General features: G+C 44.0%; 1 protein-coding gene across 1 annotated transcript in view; it reads left to right on the top strand.

The window, feature by feature from the left end:
* LOC135880562 (cysteine-rich protein 1-like) overlaps nt 1-16,139 on the top strand; it is a 51,715-nt gene that overhangs the window by 24,724 nt on the left and 10,852 nt on the right. The window contains exon 2 of the mRNA XM_065406891.1: nt 7,081-7,175. Within this exon, the coding sequence (XP_065262963.1) occupies nt 7,081-7,175 (95 nt within the window). The remainder of the gene's footprint in view (nt 1-7,080; nt 7,176-16,139) is intronic.

Raw genomic sequence — 16,139 nt, 5'->3', positions numbered from 1 at the left:
AGCTAACTCAGTCGTCTTCACCTTCATTTTCCTGTTTGTTCATAATCTGGAAAAGAAAAACAAGCTTTCCTGCTTTTTCAGGTCCCAAACGATTTCTCAATGTGGAATGAATTAGTCCAAAGGAAGAAAATATTCTTTCTACACCAGTAGAAGAAGCTACTGCTGTTAAAAGTGAGATTATCACTTCAACAGTCTCTGAATCCAAGGCTTAAGTGATTTCCACCAGTTCACTGGTGTGACTTTCTTTAAAACATCATCAGCAAACATATATTTCTTGAATGGTTCACCCTCAGTTCTTATGTTGATTATAGTTGGCATTTTGGAGGGATGATTGCTGGATGTCCATGTCATAGCCAACTTCTCTTCTTCAGCCGTTAAGGTTTGAGCCTGGTACCGAGTATTGAGAATATTTGCAAAAAAATGAGCTGAAGATAGTGCTTGTCCCTTTCATTTTTTTAATGCTTGTAATTTAACTCTGTCATTGCATATTTCTCTTTTTAAGATCTCACTCAGTTCCTTCCAAATTTCAACAGCGTCAGCAATAAAACAGCTATTTCCCTGCATTTTGTTCAAGGCTACAGAAATAGGCTTCAGGGTACTCAGCATGTGTTCAGCATTTCTCTTAAGCCCAATGTTGAGAACTTTGGCTGTGACAGTGCCATCTATTTGTTCACAATTTTTGTTCACAAACTATCATCAGATTAGGCAAGTTCTTGATATAGTGCTCCAAACAGTCCACTGCTGAGTTCCATCGCACGTCTTGTGGGAGAGTTAGCTTGGATCCTCCCACTTTTTTCAGAGCAGCTGCTGCAAAGTGGTTGTTTCGGAAGTATTTTGCAATTTCAACAACATTAGCCTTTATTTCTGTAACACTGAAGTCTGGCTAGGAGGTGCATCAAATGAGCACTGCAACCGTATGTTAGCTTGGGACTCTCTTCACTCTCTTCTAAATAATTTCTTCTCATCTTGGATACATTTGCAGCATTGTCTGTGACTAAGCTGTGTACTAGACATTTGAAATTTTTTTTTTACAGTTAGTTATAGCTTTTACTGCTACTTCTTGTAAGTATTCTGCTGTGTGCGCATTTCCTGATGTATCCATTGTTTCTGTAAGGAAGACATTCTCTTCTTCTGTTGTCACACAAGCACATACAACAGGATCATTGTGGACATTGCTCCACGCATCAAGACTTGGGTTAGCAATTTCACCCTCTAGCCCTTTGGCACACTGCTCAATTTCTCTTTCATACACTTTATCCAGCAATTTGCCTGTGATATCTGCTCTGTTGGGTGGACTGTATCCTGGTCCTAATGACTGAACCATGTTAATGAAGTGTGGGTTCTCAATCATACAGAGAGGACAGTTTGTTGCATAAACAAACCGGGCAATTTTTTCATCAATTACCTCTTTTTGTAATCTGCTGGTTCTTATCACAAATATATCTATGGTTGTTTCAGGATGATAGAGATTTTTTTCTCTTTTTGCTACAGGTGATATACTCTGGCTATGTGACATACATGATGCGACTGAAACACTATCATTGGCAGATAACTCTGAAACTATAGAAAATGATGGTGATCTTGAAGGTGGATAGTCTTCAGAATCCTGTATGTTGAGGATGGATTCCCCTAAACAAAATAAATCAATGCAGTTATTTAATTATTATTACCATACCGCTCATTTAGTATTACTCATTGCATTCACTGACACTCAGTACTACTTTAAAGGTGAAATTGTAAAAGGAAGATCTGCCTATTGAAGCTATTTATTTTTTATCACAACTGCATCTAAAATGATAGTACCATAGTAACAACTATATTTTTTGCTCAAACATGAGAATTCAAGAATAGTCCAGAAGGAAGACAGGCAGTCCTTAAGAAAGAAGTATGAAATAAAAAAGTTTACCAACCTGAAGATCCTGCATGTTCAGACATGTTCCTTTCACCATCTTCAACGCAGCTTCTTCCTGAGAAGGAACACTTCTCATGATGTTGTTTCATTTGGGCAAGCAGGCCTTGCATTTCTTTGTTGCACTGTTTGCATTTTGCACGCATGCCTGTCTTACCCACAGGTAGAGGAACTTCATTAAAATATTCCCAAACTGGGTCTCTTTTACGGTCTGCTGCCATTATAGGTTTTCCCTTCTAGTGAGAGAATGCTATGGTAGATCTCCAATCAATGAAGGCTACACTCAGAAAGACCTCAAGACTTCTGGAATATGCTGCTCAAACAGTTTCACTTTTGTTTCTATTGCCTGTCCCTCCCTTCTCACATGTATCTCCAGACTTCTTCTCCTTGTCCAGATCTATTCCGCCCCCAACAATCTTCTATTCATTGAACTTTTTGAAACTTTGCACTTTTAGAGAGAGGTAAGGGATTGACTCTGTGTACACAAGTTTGTAGAGGGACAATAGGATAGAGGTCCGTTATTTCTCACCTCTATATATTATTTATTTATTTAAAAACATTTTTGCTGTTAACAAGCATGTTACCTCTGGAGACACAAATCCACAGTTTGAGAACTGCAAACCTAAGCATCTCTGATGGTATCTTCTAGACTGAGCACTGTGTCCCATTGGGTGGATAGAAAGATTAACCTAAATAATCTATACAGAAGCCCCTGGAACCCCGTAAAATTGGGTCCCTAATCCATAAACTATTGGAACTCATTTACAAAACTTGTCTTAAACATTACATGATTATATTGTCTTATACTATAGAATTAGAATTTATAATCCCTGTTCCATGATGAGATATCTTTGAGCTATAATGTAACTTAATTAAAACTATCTTTAGATAGGTTTTTTCCTCAAAAAGCATTTTATCAAAAAAATCCAATTTAAATAAAAAAATCCGAGTTAAATAAAAATCCGATTTTTTTTAATCACTGATTTTTATCCACCCTGGACCTGATCCACTGTAGTAAAAACTGATGCTTCTATAGTTCGCATCAGTAGTTTCACTGTAATCACTCACAGACAATTGCATAATCATAGCTGTGCACAATGGAACCTAAAAAAATGCCTTGGTGAGATTTACCAAATGACCACTTTTGCCAGGTGTCATTATAGAAGAGTTCAGTGGCTTCCCCGGAGGAGACACCCTTGTGAAGTTAATTGGATCTTGGTAGGCAGGCTTGAATTTTTCCTCTTGCTTTGGGGCAAGAACGTATGCACTTTATGTGGGGGAAGTGTGGGAACGGGGAATGAAAAGACCTGCTGAAATTCCACTGCATAGTCCCAAGAAAGGAGCAGGGGAGGTTTGGTCTGTACTCTTAAAGCCCTTAACCTCCATGACAGCTTGGCTTTAATGGCCATCCCACTGAAATACTGATTAATTTTTAAACATTTTGTCAGGAAACATCTGTTTATTTCACGTTTGGCCAAATATTCTTCCACCTCTTTGGCTGACGATAGCAGCGGAGACAACAATTGAGGGCATCTGACTTGCTGGAGGTTTGTCGAGCATATTATTATGGCGTAATGCATGCACCTCTTTTCTCCTGGGGTTTGTGTCAGGCAAGGCTTTGCCTTCCAGCAGCGTGTCCTTGTGCTGCAAAGTGACAGGATTCTGTTCCACTGCTCTGAAAAAGTCCGATGTGACAGCAAAGTCAGCAAATGGAGAATTCAGGCCAGTAAATGGGCTTCAGCGGCTGAAGGGATGACATGCATTAGCCACAATATGAATGTTTCAAATAAAGAGGAGTCTGAAGGGCCATCTCATCTTGCTCGTCCCTTGTGGGATGCATCTAAAAATCCTGCTTTAGGATCTCTTCTACCAACCAGCCCGAGATGTACAATCTGATTTAGGAAAGCTGCTTCAACCCGCACAACAAAGTGGGGAGTGGGATCCTTTCCCTTCCCCCTAGGTCATGTGTGCATTTGTACTTTGCTAGAAATGGTTGCTCAGAATCTGCCTGTTTCCAGAGAGGTCTGTGCTAATTAATACTATTACTACCGAGGTCTTTATAACACTTTTCATCCGGAGATCTCAAAGCGCTTTACAAAAGAAGTATCATTATCCCCATTATACAGATGAGGAAACTGAGGCACAGAGGAATGATGCAACTTGTCAAAGGTTACCTGGAATAGAAGCCTGGTCTGCTGCGTCCCAGTCCGGCATGCTACCCATTAGCCAACACCACCTCCCTTGGTTGGTAATACACTAGTTCAAACATGTATGCCCCTGTCCATCCCTCTCCAAAGATAGCCACTGCTGGCAGAGCGGGTTTGTTGGCTTGCAATGACTTACAATGCTGTCCTTTCTTAACCAAGCAATTTGAGCCTGATGAATCCTGTAGCTTCTGCTTTAATGGGAAGCAGTTAAAGTGGGGATTGGAACTCATGACACGTTTAATTGTGGTACTATAGGTACGGTGATTGCAGGGTATTACGAAGGTGACCGTGGGATATTACTACAAGGGAAATCAGAAGTGCTCCAGAACGGATATACCTGCTACTGACCATGTGGTTATCACGGGCAAATCTGCAAGGTTAGGAATACTGCCCTTCCCATATTGGAAGGGGCGGGTTTCTGCACCTGTCACAGCCACCTCCAATGCCAGTGCTCAGGAGATGCGAGAGCCAGAATGACTGAAATCAACTGTGCTGTGGGAACCTGGATCCGGAGTCCCTGCTGGTGGAATTCACCTGGGGATTTCCCAGGGATTGAAAGGAGAGAGACACAGGCAGGGGCCCTCTTGCTAAGCCCCAATCTGCACCAATCCTGTTGAGTTGACACATCACCGCAGCTCTTATGTGACCAATGAAGAAGGGCAAAGTGCGTGGAGATTGGAGATTGTTCCTTCTCCCCTCCCAGTGGGCCAATCCAATGGGAATCAGAAATAAATGCTGGTCAGGCTAGAAAATGCAGGGATTACATGTAACCCATCCCAGGCTTAATTGAGCACCATCCAAGAAGGAGCTTAAAGGGGCTGCCAATGGGATCAATGTAATGACTGGGCACCACTCATGGCCTCTGTTGTCATCTGGCTGCAGCCCTGTTTCAGGTTATACTCTTAAATGGCTGGTGCCACACTTCATCCTGGCCTTAGTCAGGCCTCCAGGTTAGCCCCTACACTTGCGAGAGTCTGAATAATTCCAAGCCCTACTTGGGTCCGTTAAACTCTAGGAGCCCGGTTCATTATTACCAGCACTGTGCGGCCTCCGCAGAAGCCCTGCTGCATGGGGTGATCCAGGGCTGGGCAGGGGCATGTTGGAGGAAAGCGGGGGGGACATGCCAGAGGAATGGGGATGTGCCGGGGCGTTCTTACTGCCCCGCAGAAATTCTGCCCCTCTGTGTTGGTCCATAAAGCTCCCTAGCCAGCGCTCAACCTAGCGCTCTGGAATAGAGTTACTTCAGGTTTTGGCTGGATATGGGCCCATGTCGCCAGGTTCAGATCTAGAACCCACATTTCACCAAATTCAAGCTATCGGTCTGGTCCCATCCAGATTCCAGCTTCGGCCCAACATGCCTGAGCCCTGGGGTTGGGATCAGAGTCCAACCTTTTCCAGAGTTAAAGGGAATTTGGATCTGAAGCTGCAATTTTCCTCCTGGACTTCACTGGAGTCACTAGTATCGCTCTGTAAGAGAGGACAGAATCTATCCTGTGACGTTAAAGGGACATCGGTAACTTGAAATCCAGCCAGTTTTTAAAAAAAGATGTAAAAGTTGTTCTAAGGCTTGCCCCCGAGTTCCCTGCTAACGTTTGTGGGTTTAGAATCACATTCCCCCTCTTGATGTGCGAAACATACACATACAGTACACACCAGGGGAAACTGACTATGGTGATGTGGTGAAACTGACTATGCAGAAAGTGCTGTCACGTGCAGAATCAGGGACTGGATCAGTACTGAACTAGCTCCCCATTGTGTTGCTAGAGAAACCACTCACTGAGCGAGCTCTTAAATGGAAACCCTCAGTGTTTGTGATGAGTAAAGCTCTTATCGCCCTTTTCACAGGGGTAGAGATGTTAACCCTGGTGTCCTGGTTTAAATCCAACTCAGATATTCTGCCCATCTAACTTCCCGCTGCTGTTTCAGTCTTCTTCCTGTAACCATTGTGTAAGGCTGCTGTGTGCTGTTAAACAGATGCTGTATTACACCCCAGAGCTGGCTAAATTTCTGGAGTGGGGAGAACTTTAGAAATGGGGAGAAACACAGTTTACATAGTCCAGTGAGATCCGTAGGGATAAAAAGATGCCTTACAAATGTAAGATATTAATTATTATTATTGGCTGGCATTCCCTGTGGCCTTATACAGATGACTATAATGTACCAGGATCAAAGCCCCTCTACAGGGAAAATATACCAGGGAAATAAATGCCCAATAATTGTCTGACAGCTCCACAGGGAAGATAAATAAAACGCGTTTGCATGTTTCCTGAAATGCAGTATGTGGCTGTAGGGTTGTCCTGATTTTCTTGATTCACTCCCACAAGAATGTTTGCATCAAGCCATGCATTCAGCCTGATCCTGAGCTGTGTTATCTCTGAGTTTGATCATATTCCGCCTGGGGCGCTAATAAGTACTGCCCTCTCCCTTTAGCAGTATTATGACACAAGATCGAATACATAATTGCCTCAGTGTAAAATTCTAAATAGTAATAAGACAACTAGGTACCCAAGTTGACTGCATGATGCGTCTCCCGGTGTGTCTTTTTATTCTTAGCTCAAACACAAACCAAGAAAGCATCTACACTAAACAATGTGTGACCTGGGACAGAAATCCTGCCAAAGATGAAAAAAAAAAACACCTCCCAAACCCTACACTTGATTGAAGCGAAGAAGAAAGGCAATTTTCGTCCTGGTTAGGCGTGAAATTTCCAACGTGTAAAGTTTAGAAAGAGTAAACTTCAAAAAGGCTGAGCCACAGCAGTGCTGTTGAAACCAACTCACAGAAAAAAGCCAAATTGTCCCTGTATTAAAGATTCTACCCCGGCTTTGATTTGAGAAAAAGAGTCCCATTCTTCCCTCTTCCTTGGCAAGCAATTCCACGGATCAAAGACCCATTTCACATATGTTCCACTATTAATGAGGTGCTTGGAGTATAATTACTCATACCTTTTTCTTCTCTTAACAGCTGAGAGGAAGCGTTCTCTAGGCAAAGACTATCATCCCCTTTGTCTGAAGTGTTACCAGTGCAAACGGCAACTCAGCCCCGGCCAGCACGCAGAGGTAGGAAATGAACTGTCTCTTATCTGCCTGCCTCGATGAGTTCCTGCATGCCCACAATAATCCATCTCCTGATCCCATTTCAAAGGGCTGGTTCGCACTGGGATGCACTAAAGGCTGCATGCAATATGCTTAGAAGTTTTTTCAGTGTGATAGCTGGGGAGATAAAGGCTGATAGAAAGTGGACATACACAGAGAACAGCAGACAGATTAGAACTATTACAGCACCAGGGTAGCACCACCATTTACTAAAAATGTCCAGCTTGCCAGAGCGATAAAGACAAACCATCGTGTGTCTGTCACACTCCAGTGTGGGGAGGTGGACGGGGGTGAGTGTGTTGAGAGCCAGAGAACAGGTTGCACATGGTATTGTACACTCTAGTAGAGCCTGGCAGGAATTTTTCAGCAAAATGTTTTTTCATCAGAAAATACCAATTTGTCCAAACCGAAGCCGTTCACAGGCCAGGGCCAGTTTCGAGGACTTGCTCATCTTGAAAAATTGTTTGGAGAAAAGAAGTTTTGAAATTGTCCACGTGACTCGTGTCGACATTTTCAGAATGAAAAATTCCGGTTCAGAAACACTTTTTGGTTAGAAATTTAGGCTAATAACAATTTTTAAAAAATCTAAATTTAAATGAAATGTTTTGAATGAGCTGAATTATTAAAAAAAAAATCTGAGGTTTGACAGGTGGGAAAAATTGAGATTCCGACTTTTCATCACAATTCAGGATGTGAACATTTTCCTGGGATGGGAAAACCATTTCCTGCCCAGTTCTACACTGGGGAAATCAAACAGACTCAGATCTGAAGGGGCAGCCTATGAGTACCACCGGGGGACGGGGGGGGGTTGACATACCTCAAGCAATAGAGCTGAGAGCCCTGCTTTTGAAGACTGCCCCTGAGCATCAGGGAGTGAACTCTTGGGAAGATTTTCCTAGTCTAACCCAAAGTCGATGACTCTTTAGGGATGCTTCAAAATCAATGGGATGGGTTTTTGGAGAGGGTTGAGGTGTTCCTCAAATGGGGGTGGTGGGGAGAAATGGAAAGGAGCTTTGTGTAACTGGTTGGCTGGCCAAGTGGAGCTAGCCACTAAATGATTTCAGAGCCTAAGTCCCTCTTTCAAAAGGGATTTAGACAGCTGGGGCCATATTTTCAAAGGTACCCCCATTCCTCAACTAGAAGGGGATCGGCAGGGGTCCCAAGAGCAGTGGATTTCAGAATAAATAATCCTTTGAGATTATCGGGGCAGTTCTGTCTCTCAGAGCAATTGTCTCAGGCTCTCTGCAGATTCAGGCCAAAGTTTCAAGCTCTTCTTACTAACCATCAGGGCTAGAAACAATTTTTTTAATTAATACTGGAATTCACATGTCATCACATGATTCCAGGAGTTGGAGCCCCAGGCTGCCTATGCCTTAATGTGTCCCTGCTTCCAAGTGCCAGTGCAGGCAGGGGTGTTCAGGAGTGAGTCTTTGTGGGCATGCATGCACCTGACCTGCCCACATCTGCGGTGGCTGATTTCTCAGGGTAGCCAGAGAGAGCTGCTCTTTATTTGCCTGCAGTACTGCCCTGTGACCGTTTCTGCATACAGGATCTGATTTATACAAGACACCCAAGAGCTGTCATGTATCTGCATGCAGTTTCTGATTCTGCAACATACCCAACCATATGCTCCTCTTCTCTAAAATCAGAATCAGTCCTACTGCCACACTCTTCAAATCTCCAATCACTGAGACAAATGAAGATGGTGGCGCGTGCTGCCGCAGACCTTCCTGCCTCTGTGCTACAAACAGCACAGCCCCCACTTGCTTTCTGCAGGTTCACAAATCAGAAAGGCCAAGAGATCTTTCAGGTTCTTACCCAGAGGGCTGTGGTGATGATCTGGGTAAGGGCAAGGCACTAGGATGATGTTGTCTCTAACACACAGTAACCTGGGCAGCTCAGCCAGCGCATTCCCCTTAACATGTGATCAGAGCCAAATTCTGCTTGCTGACTAGGCAGAAGTGGGAAGCTGGTGGGGGCCTGTTTTGTGTCTGTCTCATGTGAACTTCTTGTGTCTAAGGTGATATATACATCACCCTTCCCCCCCCCAAAACAGCCTAATGAGGAACGATCCCCAGCCTGATTTCCCCCTTCTCGAGGACAGTAACAATTGGCTGCGGATCTACACCAGGCGGGCTGAGCCCAGACTTACTCCTCACTCAGCTGTTCTGGCACCTGTATATTATACACTTTTTAAAATGTCAAAATCAGCCTAGGAGCTTCGGGCCATGGTCCTGGACCCCTTGTGGATTAGATTTTATTGAAACAAAATGTTTTGATTGACCCCAAACAAGTCCCCCTCCCCCCCGAAAATTTGTTTCACAGGAAATGTGAACATTTCGCAATGAAAGGAAATGTCAAAATGTTGGAATTTGCCATGGCTTCAAAAAAAAAAAAAAAAAGAAACCCCAAAAAAATATACCAAAAAAAGAGAGGGTTCAAAGAAGAGCAAGCAAAATGAGTCTTGAGTCTCTACTAGGAGAGATGGAAGGAACTAGTTTGTTTAACCTAAAAAACTACCCGAAAAGGCAAGGTACCGGCACGCTCCTAAAAGCGGCTCAGTACAGAAGAGCACAAGAAACTATCCTTAGGGGACACTGGGGCTAAACTAAGGACCAAGGTGCTGAAGTTAAAAGGATAAAGGGAGGTAGCAGAAGTAACTGATGTTAAGGTCAGTCAGGCAGCGAAACGAAGTGTCGAATAAGGTAGCTTGCTATGGCACAGTCACTAGACATCTCTAACCTGGAAGCAGGGGTTTTAATTAAGCAATCTGCGAAGGTCCCTTTTCATTTCTGAAAGCTCTGACTCACGGCTCTGCTGTAAGTCGGCTTTGAATCCGGGTCTCCAGAGGAAGAGACCATCGGGCCTGGTGGATAAGACCAGAAATAGCAGACACCCACCTATTCTGGAAGCGAAGCTGCTTCCCTGAATATGTGCATCCCATCCCCACTGTGTCTGTGGGAAGTTCCTTTTACTAGTGGATTGATTTAAAGTGACTGCTTGTCCTGACAGTCACTATTTCCTGGCAAATGTTGGCCTCTGGCTCAGTTGATTTCATCATGTAACCAGCATTCCCTATGCGCCCTCTAATACTGTATGAATTTGCTTAAAAGCAGAAGTTGAGTTTTTTCAAACCCAGCCATTTAATCACCCGGCTGCAGTGCAACATTAGTGGCAATGGTGCCATTTATCACGAGTTAATTGCAGCGCTGGGGAAAGGCGATTCTTGGAGTTCACAAGTGTGTGTGTGTGTGTGTGGGGGGGGCATTAGAGGTGTTTTTCAGCAATAGATAATGATCGAGATTCAAAATGTCTGGTCAGTGACATACTCTTTTAGTGCCCCCAAAGCCCCATGCACAGCGCGGGAAGAATGAAAAATGCCAGGCAGTAATATTGTACAGTATCCTTTGAGCTCATGACAAGACCTAATGCTCCTAAAGGTGGGAAATCTCAGCAGCACTGGCTGGTCATAAAGACCCCCCAGGCTCTTGGGATTTGTTTGCTAAGGAAGTTTCCTGACACACCGGGCGTTTCCTTTCGCCATATTTGCTAGGTGTCAATATGGGGTAAACAGAAGAAAATCCACCCACTCGTTTTAATTTCAGGAACTGAAGGGAAATACTAGGTAGTGATGTTTAAACTACCCCCCCACCTGGGTTTTGTTCCTGTTATTCCCTTTGACCTGAGCGATTAGCTAAATACAGGGTGTCACAGGTTGTTCCAGTTAGGGGGACAAACTGGTGATAGAGCCAGGTATTGCCTTTGATGCAATCATGTTTCTTTACAAAGATTATACATAAAGTCCTGTTTGCCTGAACACAGCAGGAATCAAATAGCAGGAGACAGTTTCCTTGCTTGCTGTTCCAAGCCTCCCTTTCCAGCCAGAACTCTGCCTAAAAAGCTCTCTTGTAGCTTTCTCTTAGAAGCACATTACCAGCCTTCTCGTACTGTCTTCTTGCTCCTTCTGCTTCTGTGGTGCTGTCTTTCTCTCTCCTACTTCTCCCCTCCCACACATATCCTCGCCCACAAACAATGCTCAGCAAAGCCCTCAGCCCACACAGTTCTAATTCCTGGGCAGACTCGCATATGCCTTTGTTTTAGGCGGGAGCTGCTTAAGTGTCTCTTACAAATATTTTAAATGAGGGGTGGCAGCCACACCCAACCGGTTAAATCAGGTATGATCCAACCCACAACATTACACTATTATTAATTATCTGTGCTGCGGTAGCATCTAGGCCCCAGCCATGGATCGGGACGCCAATGTGCAAGGCACTGTACAAACACAGAACAAAAATACGGGCCTGCTATGTCTCCTCAAATCCAACAAGCCAATTATGCCATTTAAGCGAACCACAAGGGGCTAGAATCGGATCCTTAGCACCACTGACTTCAATAGAGCTATGACAGTTTGCACCAGCTGAGGCGCTGGCCCAGTGACTTTAACTGGATAAGAAGCACATAATGAGAAAATGGATCACGTCAGCCCAAAGAGAAGGTCCATTATTTAGAAGCTCCATCCAACTCTAACTCATTCCCAGGTGCAGTCTCCAACCAACTCCAGCTGCAGCTGTTTCCAAATGGCCAGCCTGCTTTTGAACTGCCTGCAGAATGGCCAGCCTGCTTTTGAACCACATCCAGACGCCATTGCTCGCAAAGCTCTAGACACCGCTTGTTTGAATCGAGCACACACATTATTCCTGATCCCATTTTAAGCAGGACTTGCCCTCTCTGCTCTGGGTTCCATTTCCACAGGCTGCTGAGACACACAATGTTTCCATCCACTTCAATCACTTTAGATCAGGTCCCAACAATTTTAATTCCTCTGGGGTTTGGGAGTTTTTTCCCTCTCCCGAAGTAGAGAGCCACATTGAAAAAGGAAAGTTAGAGGTAGGCTGGCTTGCCAGAGGTCGGGATGGCAGCTACCTGCATTATGATCAGATCTGTCCACTGCCATCAGCTAATATTGAGCTGAAATGAGAAGCTAAAAGAGGTCTGTGGTACAAAGCAATGCTCATGATACTTTATTTGAAATGCTAAACTTTGCTTGCATTTTGTTTTTTAAGACAGGCCATAACAAAAACAACCCTCTTGCTGAGTTCCCTCTCTGCCACTCCCCTTCCCAGCCCTTCAGTCAGTTTATCTGCTTTCATCCCAAACTCGCCTGTAGCAGCTCTGTATTTTACTCTGTCTGAGAACACCCACATCGGTGCCAGCACTTAAATACCATTAGCAGGAACATTTGGGGGAGGAATAATGACATGCCTTTAGCCCCCACTGAAATGCTTTGGACTCAGTGCAGTTTTTGGGAGACAGGGAAGCAAACTGAAGAAAAATTAAAAGGAAATGAAAAGTGTCTCTCCTACAGAGTGGAGTAGTTAGCATGGACTAACTCCATATGTCTAATTCATATACTGAAATAATCTATTAGCAGAAGGTTTCGGCCTAACAGATTCGGATGGAAAATTATAAAAAACGTCTAACTGTTCTCATTAAATATTAAAAAAAAACAAAAAACCACTCAATGCAACACATTTTTTGTTTGCATTTAAATATTCCCCATGTACTGTTTGCAACCCAAACATTGAAGCATCATGCACATAAAGAGAAGTGCAATAAGCCAAGAGAAACTGACTTGGATCCAGTTTGCAGTGTTGTTATAGTCATGTTGGTCCCAGGATATCAGAGAGACAAGGTGGGTGAGGTAATATCTTTTACTGGAATAACTTCTGTCGGTGAAAGAGACAAGCTTTTGAGCTCTACAGAGCTCTCCTTCAGGTCTGGGAAGGGTAATCAGAGTGTCACAGCTCAATAAAAGGGGGAACAATTTGTTAAGCATAAGGAGTTAACACATGTTGCAAGAAACCATTCCAAATCAAGTAGGAAATTAACACATCTTCAGTCATAGGACAAAGGAGAGTTAGGGCAGATCTACACTAGAAATTTACATTGGCGCAGGTGTACCGATGTTTGTGATAGGCATGTGTAGGATCCAGGGTTCTTGAATGGTGTGTTGTAGGGGTTACTGATCATCATAGCAGTGGAGATATGGCTTCAGGTTTTGAATCTGTTGTTCTGGCAGGGTCTGGTGCCACCTTCAGTTGGTGTATCCTGGTCTTTGCGGAGTTTGCTTCTGATAAGGAGCTTGGCAAGTTTGGGGGTCGGGGGTTGGAAGGCCAGAAGCTGGAAGACAGGAAAGATTTCTTTCAGGACGTGGTCCCCATCAAGTAAGGGTTGCAATGTTTGATGATACCCTGCATGGGTTCGAGTGTGGGTTAGTAGGTGACAACTAGGAGTGTGGGGTCAGTGGGGTGTTTTTTTGTTTTGTTCTGAATTGAAGCAGATTCTCTCAGGGAATTAGGGTGACTCATTCCATGATGCGATCTACTTCTCTGGTGAAGAGTCCTTATTTGGTGAAAGCGGTTTTGAGCGTGTTAAGGTGTGCATCCCGAATATTCTCCTCAGAGCATATTCTATGGTATCTGAGGACCTGGCTATACATAAATTTCTTGGTGTGTTTGGGGTGGATGCTGAATCTGTGGAGGTAAGTGTGGTGATTCGTGGATTTCCTTATATCTAGCTCTAGGGCTCCATTGTTGAAGCTGATGGTGTTTTTCAGGAAGGTGACGCAGGTGTGAGAATGTTCTAGAGAGAGTTTGATGAATGGCTGGTGGTTGTTGAAGTTTGGGGGGCACTCTAGGAGGGAGTTTTGGTCATCCGTGGAGACAGCGAAAATAATCGTTGATGTATCTCAGGTATATTATTGATTTCATGCAGCATTTTTCTAGAAATTCTTCCTCCAGGTGGTGCATGAAGAGGTTGGCATATTGTCCTATGACTGCAGCAATTGCTCACTTCATTTAGAATTGTTTCTTGCAATATGTGTTAACTCCTTATGCTTAACGATCTGTTCCCCCTTGTATTTAGCTGTGATACTCTGAGTACCTTTCCCAGACCTGAAGAAGAGCTCTCCGTGGAGCTCAAAAGCTTGTCTCTCTCAGCAACAGAAGTTGGTCCAATAAACGATATTACCTCACCGACCTTGTCTCTCTCTAGAGTCTAGTTTCACAGATTATACAGAAATGTAAATAAAGAGCTCCATGGTGAAAACCATAAGTCCTGGAGCACCCACTGAAAAATTTAGTGAGTGCTTAGCACCCACTGGCAGCCAGCCTTCCCCACCCCCCAATGCCTCCTGCCTGCCGGTGGCCCTGCTGATCAACTCTCCCCCCTCCCTCCCAGTGCCTTCCAGCCACTGTGATCAGCTGTTCCATGCCGTGCAGGAGACGCTGGAGGGGAGGGAGAGGAGCGGGGATGGGGCACACTCAGGGGAGGGGGCAGAACTGGGCGGGAAGAGGCGGGGCAGGGGCAGAACGGAGGCAGGAAGAGGCGGGGCAGAGGTGGGGACTTGGGGGAGGGTGTGGAGTGGGGGCGGGGTCTGGGGTGGCACAGGAGTTGAGCACCCCTGGGACTAGGAGGAAGCTGGCGCTTGTGGTGAAAACATTCTTTCCATTTGAATAATATAAAGAAATATTGATAACACACGTACAGTCTTTGGGTTTTCTTTAACAATGCTGACAGTATATTTTTAAGTGAATTATAATATATCCCTCCTACCTGCTAAAATGTAATTTGTGTGAGTCTTTATGTCTCCCCTACTCTGAGTGGTGCCTGCTCCCAATCCAGGTTTCCAACGCAATAGTGCAAATCACAGCTTCTTCCCCATTATGTCTAAACTGCCTCACGTGACCTGTTATATATTGCTCGACCAGTGAAGAAATATTTGCGGCTATACAACCTGGTGCTGTAAATCCATCACCTCTGACAGCTAAGTAGCATTGGGCCAGCTCAGGCCTTGGATAGGGCAGCTAGGTGTTGCAGGAAGTGTTATCAGTGGTACTGCAGGTAGCATGCTTGGCTCTGAATGAGTGCTGAACCATTGCCCAATGGAGGTGCTGTCTTTCAGATGAGATTCAAAAACAGGATTGGTACCACTTATGGTCATCAAAGGTGCCATGGGACTTTAAAACAGGAGTAGGGAAGTTAACTCTGATGTCATGTCCAAATTCAAAGATGGGTAATTATATTATAACTACTTAGATTCCCTCTGCAGTTTTGGTTGGATAAGGTAGTCTTCACTTTCTGTCCTGAACCGTTCGGTGTGTTGCTGTTTTTTATGAGACATTTGTCACATCTCATTGCAAAGGTGACTACAATTCCTTGGTGGATAGAGTGAAACTGACCTTCATATGATTGATATGGCAAAATTGAATGAAAGCTGTAAGCTACAGATAATTACATATTTACATTGAGTTAACTCTCTCTGTAAGCAGGTGGAGAGATTCAGCAGGCAGACAGAGAGGGGGAAATAGCAATCTTTCTAAGGGCCAAAAATCTTTTTAAGGCCAAAAGGGTCCATTGATGATAATCAAGTCTGATCTCCTACATGCCACAGGCCTGGGATGCCTGCATGAAGCTCAAGACTGCTGGTTGCACAACATCATATGTTTCAGAAAAAGACATCCAATTTTGATTTACTGACTTTGAGTGATAGAGAATCCACTACATCCTTAGGAGAGCTGTTTCAATGCTTAATCTACTCACTGTTAAAAATTTGCACCTTATTTCTAGCTTTGTTTCCAGATATTATGCTATCTTTATCCTCTAGATTAAAGAGTTATCTGCAGTTAGAAATGCCTTTCCCATTTAAGTATTTGTAGATCATCATCAAGCAATCTCTTAAACTTCTCTAGGATAAATTGAATAGACTGAACTTCTTCAGTTACTCATTGTAAGGCAGGTTTTCCAGACCTCAAATCATTCTTGTAGCTCCTCTCCAAACCCTTTCCAATTTGTCAACAACTTTTCTCATAGATTCACAGATTTCAAAGCCAGAAGGGACCATAGTCTGACCTCCTGTATAATACACGC

The sequence above is a fragment of the Emys orbicularis genome, chromosome 6, assembly GCF_028017835.1.
Source record: "Emys orbicularis isolate rEmyOrb1 chromosome 6, rEmyOrb1.hap1, whole genome shotgun sequence".
NCBI lineage: Eukaryota > Metazoa > Chordata > Testudines > Emydidae > Emys > Emys orbicularis.
Note: the sequence above shows the minus strand (reverse complement) of the source record. Positions and strands in the feature narration are given on the sequence as shown.